The sequence below is a fragment of the Mercenaria mercenaria genome, chromosome 7 (genome assembly GCF_021730395.1).
Source record: "Mercenaria mercenaria strain notata chromosome 7, MADL_Memer_1, whole genome shotgun sequence".
Taxonomy (NCBI): domain Eukaryota; kingdom Metazoa; phylum Mollusca; class Bivalvia; order Venerida; family Veneridae; genus Mercenaria; species Mercenaria mercenaria.
The window spans coordinates 33,569,173-33,583,073 of NC_069367.1; the positions used below are offsets into that span (position 1 = coordinate 33,569,173).

At 35.2% G+C, this 13,901-nt stretch overlaps 1 protein-coding gene across 1 annotated transcript in view; it reads left to right on the top strand.

Moving 5' to 3' along the window:
- The first annotated feature begins 9,426 nt into the window (after positions 1 to 9,426).
- LOC123555953 (uncharacterized) overlaps positions 9,427 to 13,901 on the top strand; it is a 71,564-nt gene continuing 67,089 nt past the window's right edge. The window contains exons 1-4 of the mRNA XM_053547092.1: positions 9,427 to 9,592; positions 10,431 to 10,582; positions 11,669 to 11,884; positions 13,050 to 13,316. Coding sequence (XP_053403067.1) covers positions 10,432 to 10,582; positions 11,669 to 11,884; positions 13,050 to 13,316 — 634 coding nt within the window. The 5' untranslated portion in view covers positions 9,427 to 9,592; position 10,431. The remainder of the gene's footprint in view (positions 9,593 to 10,430; positions 10,583 to 11,668; positions 11,885 to 13,049; positions 13,317 to 13,901) is intronic.

Consider the following 13,901-nt stretch of genomic DNA (forward strand, 5'->3'; position numbering starts at 1 on the left):
TCTTATTTTGGATAGACCTATGGCTTTTGTTTTTGTTTTTGTTTTTATGTCTTTGACAACTGCAAAATTGCAATAGTTATACAATTATTTAGTATAGATTATTTTTTAGTTGCTGATTCATCAAAGGTGGATTAATGATGTATATATATTATATAATATATTTGTTCATATGGTGGGTCATTTTTTTGCACTTTGCTCTGCACTCCATAGGAAGTCAATGGAGAGAGACCTTTCAATGCAAAATATAGAGCTGGCTGTGATGGGACGTCATAGATGCAATATAGGCTGCTCTATTCTGAACTTGTTGCAGTTTGTCCAGTATGTTATTAAGGACACGGCGCAACAGCGTAATACAATACACTTATCACGAGGTAACCAGGTAATTCATGATGGATGAGTCAAATATGTGACACATTGTGCGTACTTGTGCCAGACATAGTCGAAATCTTGGCGTGATTATCACTTTCTTTCCATGCCAGTCTGATATCTGTGGACGGATCGTCCGAGGATCTAACTAGAGTCATGGACTGGGACAATGCCAGTCCCATACACAGAGCTGACCGGCCGTTTCATATCCATATTAGAGTCCCATGTTGCTCCCCTTCCCACCTTCTCCGCTTCCTCACACAGTTTGTTGATTTTATGAAAGAGCCATTGGCCTTTGCCGGAACACCAGCGCAAATCAATAAGGGTTTGTTTATAATTAATTGAGTAATTTGACCTGAATATCATTACAAATGTGTGTATTTCTGTTTTACATGTATTCAGCACCAGCGTGTTGCAGTTCAGTCATGAGACAGTATCAGTAAGGCAATTTTCATTGCACCAGTCCTAGACACAGCTTGTCACATAGCACAACACAAACACGAGTCTGAACGTTTTTGATGTTTATTTGCACAATGGAATATTTCGTTCATACTTTCATAATTTATTTTGTAACTTCTTAAGTCTTAACAAATGTCATAGCTAAAGCCTAACTGAATCTTAGTATCTATGAGACCCATTTCGTAGGTCTCACCTGGTCTCTCTAGACCCTTCTGATCTACCAAAATATCTAACCATCAATATATAAGCAGTTCTCTAACATCAGTCTGACAACTTGACGTATAGAACGTGTGGGTTTGATATAATAAACAATTACATAAATGCACCAACAATATATCAACTTGACAGGTGTGTAGCTGGTTTACAAACAATAAAATAATCTTTCATTATTTTACAAGCTTTTGTTGGCCTAAAATGGGTATTTCAAGAGATTTAAGATCTAAAGGAGTAAGCAGACCATGACAACTGCATACCCCACCCTCTTGGACCAAGAATTAATCTCTTTGGCACAGTATATTTTATGAACACAATTTCGACTATCGCCATCAACACGCACCGTTTGATAACGGTTACGTTGATGACGGCATACATGCACTGCCATGTACAAGGCGACTTAACAGAGTTTGTTAACAAAAAGTGCGGATATAAACTGGACTTGTTTTAGGCCGGGCTTTTTAAGTTAGGGTATAGATATAGTACTGGAGCAGAATGGCTTATGAGACATTATTCGTAAGTCATCAATAATACTTTTGCATTTGAGTGTTGTTTGGAGTCATCTACCCTACATGCCATAATTAGGGTTTTTGTTCATTTTGTACAAATTTTACAAGATTTATATTATACGAGGGGAATTCAGAAATTTTGAGAATGTCCATATAAAATATAGAAGACCCCGTATTTAAGCATACTGTTTACACAAATTCCTCAAAATGTTCACACTTAACGGAATACGAGTTATCTACAGCCTGATAGCCTGCAGAATAATCTTTCTTTGGTATACTATGCAGACACCGGCACACTGGGCTACTAAGTGCGCTTCTGGAATTGTAGCGACGCCCAGCCAGCAGTTTTGTCAGGAAAGGAACGAAAATAATCACAGGAACTCAAGTCGGGCAAATATGGAGGGTACGTAAATTGCTTGACCTGCTGGTCCTGTGAATACTACTGTACAATAATGCTCTTGGGTGCAGATGTCATGAATAAGGTAGATGCCCCGTAAACCAGCGACGTTTAACGTATGTTTTCTAACTAATTTTAGAACACTTTCTCTGTAAAACGTTACAGTAATAGGCGGGTGCACTGGGTAGTTGCCGCAACAGGTGCTTTGGAATTGAAGAAAATTGTGTAAAAAACCAGTCTTTTAACAATAACTGGTCATTCTTTTCATTTTCTAAGCCACTGTTTGCTGTTAAAGTTTGAAGTTCGAAATAATGTACCCATCACGTCTCTTCCCCTGTGAGAAGTTCATTAAATCTCCTTTTATCTATATTTTTTATATATATTTTAGAAGATTTTTATTCTGCAAGATTGTACCATTTGGGCTTTTTGCTCTTTTGCCAGAAGACGAGGTACCAAAAGTGCGCACAACGTCGACACTTTCAACTGTTTAGTCAGATTTTCATGAATTCTTCCCGATAAAATGCCCACTGATGCAGCTACTTTGGAAACTATGTAATTCAAGTCTTCTGATACAGTGGTTACTACAGCAGCAATGTTATTAGGGAATGCTGACGTTTTAGTGCGCCCTACACGTGGTAGATCTTGGACTTTGGATAATACCATTAACCACATACAAGCAGCGCTTTTGGTTGGTAAAGAATCACCGTAGCCTCCATGCGCACGATAAAAACACCAGAGTATGTACTAAATAGTAACTATATATAAGCTGTAATAAAACCAGTTGTGTTGAAATTTTCAATGTGCATGGCTGTTGAAACTCCTTTAAAGTCCATAAAAATCGTGCTTTTAACTGTTACAGTTTCTACGGAAGTGCGCTCGTCTAAAACTTTTCTAAATTCCGCCCGTGCCAGATTTATACAGCGCCCTTCATGACAAACACGTTCGTTCAAAGGCTCTTTATATACAAGGGCAGCCACTCAGGGCGCCAATTCAGTCTATACCAGTATAGAAACAGAGCTATCTGGCGATAGAAAGTCACTTAAACACAAAGAGAGAGTAATCTTTTAGATACAGGCTTGTTCGGCTAACTAAGCATAGGTCGCCTCGTTCTTTAACGTGTCTGGTATTTAGGACCGATATACGCGAAGCCGTTTTTATTTCCGAGGAAGAACCAATGTAATATCCTTTTAGTTAGATGGGATGCACTCAAGAGAACCAAGATTTCCCAGGTGTGCGGACCGGTATTCGAATCGCGGATTTTAGATTGACAGTCAAGCTTGTTGACTACTAGTGGTAGGGTGACTTTCTGGCTTTAAAAAAATATGAACCTGGACCCCCCTGTACAACAATATAAGTTATATACCAAAATGTTCGTAGAAGTCTGAAGTTTATGAAACTACCGGCATAAATCAGCATAAATGATGGCGTTCTGAGAAATTCAAGATGGCGTCCAAGATGGCCGCCAAAAATAAAAAATATCATATTTTTTCAGCTTTGTGGACCCCAGTGTTGCACTTAATGATTTTAATTATGTTTTATGTCTTTATATGCACGGATACACATTGAAATTACATTATTTAGTTGTTTTGTATATATATTTCTGTAAATTTTACAAACAAGTAGAAAATTGTTCCCTCGGAATTGGTAAAATTTAGGGTATTGGGTGTTATTTTTAACAGCAGGTAAAAGGATATGACAAAATGTACATGTATTTATGCTCAGATATGAAATGTAACATTCAGATAATGAAAATATATACACAAGAGTTAGAAAAAAATACATTTTTTTGAATTCATAAGCTTTTATAAGTGGGTGGGGTGATTTGACATGAATTTTAGAAATAAATGTAAATGGTTAATATGACTAGAAACTGACATTCCCTATCAACTCCAAGCACTGTTTGTATATATAATGTTGAAAACATGTTATATTTGAGCAAGAAGAATGTGTAAACTGATATGTAGAATCCAAAGTGGCTTTCAAAATGGCCACATCTTTCACTGAAAATAGCCAGACTTAAAAGCACTGAGCATATTTTGTATTATCTTTTCTGACTTAAGTCACCTTTTCTTAACCTACACATGTTTTTTATTGTAAGAAAAACATTAAGCGTTTAATATGAGCTTACATCAGTTTTACTTCAAATATTTACCTACCAGTATTTATGGAACAAACTAGGCTGTGCCTTGTTTGATCAAGAGTAACTCATTTGGATGTCATGTTATAAAATAACACGAAGAACAGCTGATGATTGGGAATGGAAGAAACTCGTAAGTAGGATTGATCTTATATGTCAATATCTGTTTCATTTACTATCATTTTAACACTAATTTTGTTGCTGCAACAAATTTTGTTGGTTACCAATAGTATTTTGGGGTAGGACCAAATTGTTGAGGTACAAATAGCCATATCACTGGTTAATGTTTGGAAGCGGGAACATTCAAATGAATAAATGTAAACAATGTAGAAATACATAAAATTACATACTATATGTAATAAAGCCTAAAAAGGGTAAATCTAGAAGAAAATATTTTACAATTATTGTTCCTGATAGATTTTACAATTATACACAATGTCAATGTAATAAAATATTGAAACCCAGAACGCAAACAGTGCATGACCGTGTCAAATTTCTAAATAAACAAGAATCAATCAAATCATGGGGTTAAAACGAGTAGACAAGTCTAAAATACTTCCATGAATTATTTGTACAACTGAATAATTTGTTCAGGACAATGATTTTGTTAATTCAAAGGCTGTCAGTATAAATGGAGAGGAAATGTATTTAAGACTGTTGGCCATCAATGCCCTCAAGAAAGTACCACTTGAACGAGTACTTTCATTTGAAAATGCTCCTGTACCAATTAGTTTGTTTTCTGATGACGGAGACATGATGTCAACGAAGAAGTCTGATTTTGATGAGAAGCTAGAGAAATTTGCTGGTTCTGATTTCATTGTCTCAAGTGTTTCTGAGCCTGACTGTATTGTTTTTGATGCTCTGACTATTGTTCAAACGCTACAACCTTCTAAAGATAAAAAGCAGACATACATTCAGATGGCCTCTGGGTTTTGGAGCTATGTCCTTAAAAGCAGTTTGCATTGTAAACAGGTTCATGTTGTCTTTGACCGATATTTGACAGATAGCTAGAAGTCCAAGACACGCAGGAAGCGTGGTAACACTAGTACTATTGCGCCAGTTGCTATGCAAATGTTGATTACTGACTGGAAGAAAGTCTTGACTAGGAGCAAAAGCAAGAATGAGTTAATAAAGCTGTATACAAGATATTTGACAGAAAATTGTCATAATCTGCTTGAGACAGATAAAGTTATTTTTGTTTCAGGTGGTATGGATGAAAAAATCCTACGAGTCTGTTGTAGTGCTGTTTCTTTTGTTTATCAAATGGAATCAAGTCAGGAAGAAGCTGATGGTAGGAAAATATTACACTTGGCATATGCATCCAGTCTTGGCACCAGGAAGGCCGTTGTTAGAGGTGTTGCACATTTCATTATCTCTCATGACCAGACTCAATCAAACCGAGTCTGCTATTATTATTCTTGGTTACATTCTTTGCTTCCAAAGGATCTTTTACAGATTTTATTAGACCAGAATCAGACATTTTGGTTTTGTTAACTCTTCACACCAGTAGTCTTGGTATTGACACAATCTTTCTCAAAACTGGTCGAAGGTCTACACATACTGACCTTACCAGATATATACCAATCCATATAGTGGTTGCGAATTTGTCGCCAGCCCAACAGGATATCTTGTTACCTGTATACTGTGTTATAGGATGTGACACTTGTTCCTCAATGTATGGTGTGGGTGAAAAGAAGGCATTCTAGGTACTGCTGAAATATGCAGAACAACTTCATGATCTCTCCAGTCTTGGTAGTGCACCATGTTTGTCTTTCAAAACTAAGTCTGCTGCCACTGCTTTTGTGGGGTACCTTTATGGGTCTTCAAATTGTCTTTTTTTAATTCCTTGCGTTCAAGTATTTTTCTCGAAAAGAAGCGGTTGAAACCAAGAAAGCTACCACCAACTGACGACAGCTTTATGTTGCATTTACTCCGCTTTACGTATCAGATATTAATTTGGAGAAATGCGGCAAATAAAGATTTTAGTTTGCTAATCCAAGCCGATTTTTGTTTCATGGTTGATCCAGATACTGGTCTATAGAGTCCACACATGATGTCTCAGCCTGCAGCAGCACCCGAACTCCTAAGTGACCTAGTGTGTCTCTGTAAAGATTTTTGCTCTGATAACTACATTTGCACAAGAAATGAATAGCCATGTACGCATGCCTGTGAATGTAAAGGCTGCATTGACAACACAGATACATGCCAAAACGTGTTTACAATATTAGCTTTTGTTGCAACTAATGACTATTAGACTTAAAAACTAAAACTGTCCCTTGCAGTCTTATCCTTCTGTTTACAGTTAAAGCAAACTTTAAGTTTGCCATTTATCTAACTTTGTGTTATTCAGTTACACTACATTACAGGTAGTCAGTAATACATTTCTACAGAACTGAAGTATATCCAAAATTCGATGAATTTATTTTGTTTTAAGCAAATATAGATTCGTCGCGATTGTTTTGAATTAAAGAAAGGTTACATAAATTTTATAACCTTAGAAAAACCACAAGGGACATGTATCAATAAATCGATACACCAGTACGGTACTGTAAAGTAACAAGAGGGCCATAATGGCCCTATATCATTCAGCAGAGTTGATCTGGCCAACTGACCTAGTTTTTGACCCCAAATGACCCAGTTTCGGATTTAATCTAAAGATCATCAAGACATTCTGACTAAGTTTCATATAGATTGACTGTTGCCTTTAGAGTGTTCACAAACTTTTCCTTTGATTTGACCATGTGACCTAGATTTTGACCCCAAATGACCAAAATTAAAATTAGACCTAGAAATCATCAAGACAAACATTTTGACCAAGTTTCATAAAGATTGAGTTACAACTGTGGTCTATAGAGTGTTCACAAACTTTTCCTTTAATCTGGCCCACTGACCTACTTTTTGACCCCACATGACCCAGATTCGAACTTGACCTAGAAATTATCAAGACAAACATTCTGATCAAGTTTTACAAGCTAGGTCGGACTCAATATGACCCAGATTCGAACGTGACTTAGAAAACATCAAGACAAAGTTTCATAAATATTGGGTCACAACTTTGGCCTCTAGAATGTTCACAAGCTGTTCCTTTGATCTGGCCTAGTGACCTAGTTTTTAACCCCACATAACCCAGTTTTAGCGCCATATGTGCCCTCTCCGCGACGTGCACGCACCAAGGAGGTCGGAGAAGAACTTTTCCTTTGATCTTGCCTACTGACTTAGTTTTTGACCCAACATGACCCAGATTCAAACTTGACCTAGAAATTATCAAGACAAACATTCTGGTCAAGTTTCATAAATATTAGGTTACAACTGTGGCCTCTAGTGTTCACAAGCTTTTCCTTTGATCTGGCCTACTGACCTAGTTTAGACCCCACATGACCCAGTTTCAAACTTGAATCATCAAGAGTAACATTCTGATCAAGTTTCATAAAGATTGGGTCACAAATGTGGCCTCTAGAGTGTTCACAAGGCAAATGTTGACGGACGACGCAAGACGGATGCCGACGGACGCCGGACAATGACCTCTCACAATAGCTGACCTTAAGCACTTTGTGTTCTGGTGAGCTAAAAACGCATGTCAGAGTACCCCATCCGTTTATAAAAGCTTTTAAAAGTATATTTAATATCTGTTTTCTATCCAAAATGAATAAATATGAATAAATTCTGTTTAATACAATATGTTTTGTTACTTTTATGTCATTAAGTCCAATTGCCACTCATATGAATTAAATTTAGCCTTATATTGGACCATTTTCAGTGTAAGTGGCAGCCATTTTGGAAGCCATCTTTGATTTTCGCTTTTAGATGGTACATTCTTTTAGCCTAAATGTAGCATGATTGCAATATACTATGCACACAGAGCAATCAAAGCTAACAGGTAAAGTTTAATAAATAGTTAAAAAATATAAAATGTAACGGTGTACGCATTTATATCTAAAACGCGTGCAAAATTACCCCACCCACTTATGAAAGCTTATGGTTTCAAGTATTTAATCTCTTTTCTTATGTCATGTAACTATTTTTATTACCTGAAGGTTACAGTTGATTTCAATGCACAAATCTATTCAAATTTCGTAAACAGATCTTTGTTCTGCTGTTAAAAACGCAACCCTATTCCCTAAATTTAACCATTTTATGGGAACATTTTGTCTATTTTTTTGGCAATATTAATGGAAAATTCACGAAATTTAGCAATAAATGATCATATCAATGTGTATTCTTGCATATTTAAGACATAAAAATTAATTAAAATCATTATGTGCAATATAGAGGTCCACAAAATTGCAAAAAGTGATATTTTTAATTTTTGGCGACCATCTTGGACGCCATCTTGGATTTCTCAGAATGCCACCACTTATGCAATATTTGCCGGTAGTTCCTGAACTTCGTCTATTCGAACATTTTGGTATATAATTATCTTGTTGTACGGGGTCGGTAACTTTAAAAATGAGAGCCTTTTGACTCGATTGACCTACATAAGACCACTGGCCACACCGGTATTACATGCCATTAGTGAAAATGGTATCAGAATTTTAAGCGGTCCATTAATAAATTGTAATGGCGTCTTTCTAACTGGTGATTGTATATCTACATTTTGTGGGATCCGAATTTGACACCCCAGGAATTTGCCCCCAAGAAAAAGTGGATGCTAGACATTTGCCCCCAGTGAATGGTAGATGGAATTTGCCCCCCAGTGCTTATTTCTGAAACTGGACATTGCCCAAAATGTTGTCCCCAGTCATTTTTTGGGAACTTGTACAAGATTCGTATTTTTAGGACAATGGCTTTGATTTTAAATTTGATGTAGAATATTGCCAATTACAAGTTTGAGTGTTAAAAAAATGCACTAATAAGAAATATATCACTGTTATGAGCACCTTTTTATTACTCAATAATAGGCTTATTATCCTTAACCTTGAAGTATTTAACATATTATCAAATTATTATAAAAAAGACTTATTTTTACTGCAAAGTGCCTTAGAGTAATTTAAATAAAACACCCTAAATACATTATATAAACTGGCATATAGACGAATATTGGGGGCAATGTCATTCCAAATAAGCAATGGGGGCAAATGGTCTATCGCATTTCAACTGGGGCAATGTCCACTTCATTTTTTCATTGGGGCAATGTCCTTTGGTGCAAACTTGTCCTAAATCACATTTTGTACATTGATATAACGAAAAAAGATGCACACCCAAAATATACATAGAAAATGAATGTTTTGGCCGTAACACACTTTAAACTCACCTTTAACGAAAACCACTAAATCATATTTAATTCTCAATAGTTGCGTATACAAGTTATGCTATCATAAATAAAAAAAGATAATTGCAGCGAGGTAGCGCCCTTTCGATTTAATTGTTTACGTATGTGATGTTAAGCGTGATATAGTAGTGTTTCGGATGAATGCGCCAAAAAAGTAGGCAAAATGTTAAAAAAGTGGACGGGTAACTGAAGAACAGTAATAGGTGGATATGTAACCAACTAACATCTTGTATAACATTAAGGTAAATGGTTTATATTTAGCTTGCTTTTTTTGTTGAGATTTTAAGATTAAACTGGTATTTTCAATATTTTGTTTTTATATTATTTCATATATTGCATTGCCCATAGCATATGGTGCATATTTTACTAGTTTTAAAAGTAGCATACTGATTTTTTCATTCTAGACACGCCTTAATATTCTCTATTGAAAGAGAAGGCGTTGAATTTAATATAGACTCACGTTCTTTAACCGCCCACGAAAAAGTTATTGTAAATTAATACTATTAGCCAAAAATCTGTTAAAATATCTATATGATTTTTCGGGGCCTTTAAAATGTAAGAGACACACAGATTTTACATATTTTTATTTCCGGATATATTTTTGAATATATCACCCGAGTATAACAGAACAGAACAGAAGAGAATATTATTTTATTATGAATTATCTACATACATAAGCTCGTTATATACATGAAATATTATATATGGTATATATTGCATGTATATAAATAGCATAGGTTCGATCACAGTTACAGAAACTAATGGCATCTATCATACTAGCTTCTGTAAAATGGTAATTATCATGCTGGACACGACTGATTATGTCAATACGAACAGTGTAGATCATGATCAGCCTGCACATCCGTGCAGTCTGATCAAGATCTACACTGTTCGCCATTCAGCCAGTATCTTTTTAGTAAGTACCCCTTTATACATTTAATGGTACTGTCCAAATTGAAAAATGAACACGTTCATTATAGAAATTTAGCAGGGTAAGGGTTAAATCCACCGAAGAATAAAGAAGCTGTATACCTTAAAATATAACCAAAGCATTGAGAACATATTATATTTCTGTGACAGGATGTATAGTGGTCGTTTGCCTGAGACAGGGAGAAGGCCTGTGCGCTGGGGGCGTCCACATGACGATTATATATCAGATTATGAGGCACATTTAGCAGCCTCAAACCGCTATGTAAATTACAACTCAACGACATCGTCGATATATGGAGGAGGTACTTTTCTTTATGTGAGATCACTTTCTTACGACAAATGCATTTGCCATATTGGGTGAAAAAGAACGAATGATATAGCAAATGTAGACGATCATTTCAAAAATGCATCGTGCACGAAAGTGTTAATTTATTCCAGTTTATGAAACTAACTCAGTCGATTTACCTTGAATAAGATCCATGGTGTAATTCATTGCTTATCGGATCATTGAAGTCTTATGAATATACATATATTTTTATGAGTTCATACAAAACTATGTAACATAATATAAAATTAATGATGTTTTGGTGTAAGGATTAAAGCAGCTCACTCGACATAGTTTCGCACAATTTAACTTTTCCGCATGCGTCGTTTTTAAGTTGATTCGACGCATTAACTACTGCAGCCGACCCGACATATCTTCGCTCAATCTAACTTTTCTGCCTACGTCGTTTTGGAGTTGACACTATTTAAAAAGTGCCTGAAAAGAGAATGAATTGGATCCGATTACCAAAACATTCCCCATTATATTATTAGATTGTGAAACATCCAAGTCGGTCAATAGCTATTCATAGCTAATGTTGATTGGTTTTGCCATACCGATAAAAAATAAAATTGGTATTGTATTGTATTGTATTGTATTGTATTGTATTGTATTGTATTGTATTGTATTGTATTGTGCAGATAAAGCATATCTGTAAAAGGATTGCAAAACATGATTTTTATTGCGATGCATACTATAAGCACTTTTTTCCCAGAAAAAAATCTGTGCACTTCTTATGAGTTATAATCTGTTCCCAAAGGAATTGATAATTTAACCGTTTAATTTACGGACTATTCCATTTCTTTTTCATTGTTTTACAAGATTTTAAATAATTTGTTTTATATTCAATATAAATTGTCTCTGTATAAGGCTTATTGTAAAAGATTAAGACTTATTTTAAAAGATTTGTTACCAAACTTTATAAAAAAGAAATAGATGTTTAGCCGTTTAGAATATATATTCTGCTATATATGCGGCTGTCTTAACTAGCCGAGGATTCTAAAATTTCTTTTTCACTTTTATTTCGTTCTCTATTTTACGTGTGCTTTTTTTTGTCATCTTTAAGATGCTGACGCTATCAAAATATCTGACATTGACCTGATCATCAGGTACAATACACAGGCCCACCATACTAATGAGTTTGACATTACCAATGCGCAAGTATATGGGGCTAGCAAAGAAATGCTTGTTGCTAGACGAGGTCAGCAGTTCTTCATTAAGATTACGTTCAACAGGCCGTATGATGCTGCGAAAGATGACGTGCGTTTAGTTTTCCAATTTGGTAAGAAAAATATATAATATTTCACTTTAACCTTGCAATTTGATAGGAGAAACCTTCAAAGTATTACTATATAACATGTAAAGTTTTAGTTTAGAACGAACGAGAAACCTCTAATACAGTGACACTGCTGCAAATATGACATCACAAACCTCAGTTTTGTATGAGAAACATTCAAAACATTGTGGTATGACAAAAAGGCCTCAGTTTCGTATGACAAACATTAAGCAAATTATTGCACAACATCCCAAACCTTAAATTACACTGTTACATGTCATATACAAACCTGTTTGGTATGAGAAACCTTCAGTTATTCAAAATGAATCTACCACGCCCTTGTGATAGCCATGTAATAATGACGTCATCAAGTTTACTTACCACGGTTTATGATATATTAGTGAACTTTATGGTATGTCTAAAATTAACAACGCAGTCAAAATATAAAGACATTCTACTTACATCAGCAGGCATGTAATATCATTATTAATCAAACCGGTATTTTATTCGATATAGTCAGTCTCACTGGCGGGAAATTGTTAGGGAAATAAATTTTGGATTTGTGTGCTTTGAAAACGTGTTTTATTTGTCAACAAAGCCCGAAAAACTAAAATCTATTTCCATTCTTACACGTTCGAAATACACCAGGAAGGAATATCAATCTGGAATCCTTTTTAGGCGGAATAGCCAAAAATAGGTCATTTTGTGAAAATACACGGTAAAATCCTTTTTTGTTTATATAAAAGAAAGTCTTAAAAGTGTTAGAATATATGACATAGCATATCCCAGTCTAGTATGAGAAATCTTATGATTTTATCAGAGTAATGTTTCTTCAATACAGTAGACTAAGTAGCGAATCAAATAAAATAATGTGGCGGGCTTCATTCAATGAGCTTAATCAATTCGATTCGTTTAAAATCGCGTCAGGTTTTACTAAGCATGCTCTAAATACCATGAAGTGCATTTTTATATTTTTAATATCACTACAACATACACAAAAGATCAGAAAATGTGATTTTACATACTGTCTGCATTTGTTAAGGTGACTTCAAGTTTTGTCGAGAGTAATTATTTTGGATGGAAGCCATTCTTATACATTCATGATATGTTCATGCTTATTTGCAAGTAATACCTTTTTGAAATGTTAAACATATCTTGCATAATTTGTTAGGAAAAAACCCTCTACCCTCAAAACAAAGTCATATAGAACTCTTCCTGTCTACAAATTCAAAATATGACGAGAAGAAGTGGAGTGCTTCCATTCAGTCTCAAGATGACGATTCAGTGACGCTTGTGGTTGTGCCGCCGCCGACATGTGCTGTTGGTAAATGGGCCCTAAAACTAGATGTGGTGAAATCAGTTGTGAACATCAAGCCGACGGTTTTTAGATACGTCTATTGGGATCCGATATATATTCTTTTCAATCCTTGGTGCAAAGGTAACTGATCGTTTTTTTTTATATGTCTGTAAGATTTTCTAAATAAATTATTGTCAGACCTATTAATATAATCTGGAAAGTAGATCCCTCGGAAGCACCGAAAACAATGCAAACAGTGAAAATAGCAGACTCGGTTTGATTGAGTCTGTTCATGAGCAGTAATGGAAATTGCAACACTGCCCACGCCCCCTAGCACCGGCTTAAGCAGTATTCAATTTTCAAATATAAATGAATTGAAACAAAATAAAGTAAATCAATTTTAATTACATACATATTTACATTTACTAAATAGTCTGTTTAGAAAGGAAAAACAGGCGTTTACTATAAGGGGTGCAATAATAAGAAGAGCAATCCTTTCGCGAGTCTGGAGTCATTCACATTACTTGAGTGTATATCAAAATCCCCTTGATCAAAATCCCCTCCACTGAAAAATGACTGGGTGTTACAAAATCCCCTTCCACATTTGCAGGGGGTGTCATAATCCCCTCTGTGATTAACATTGTAGATATATAGATATCAGTGCTCCAAATTATATTATGTTTGCTAAAGGCATTGTATTTACGTGTTTTATGCAACAGACTTTTA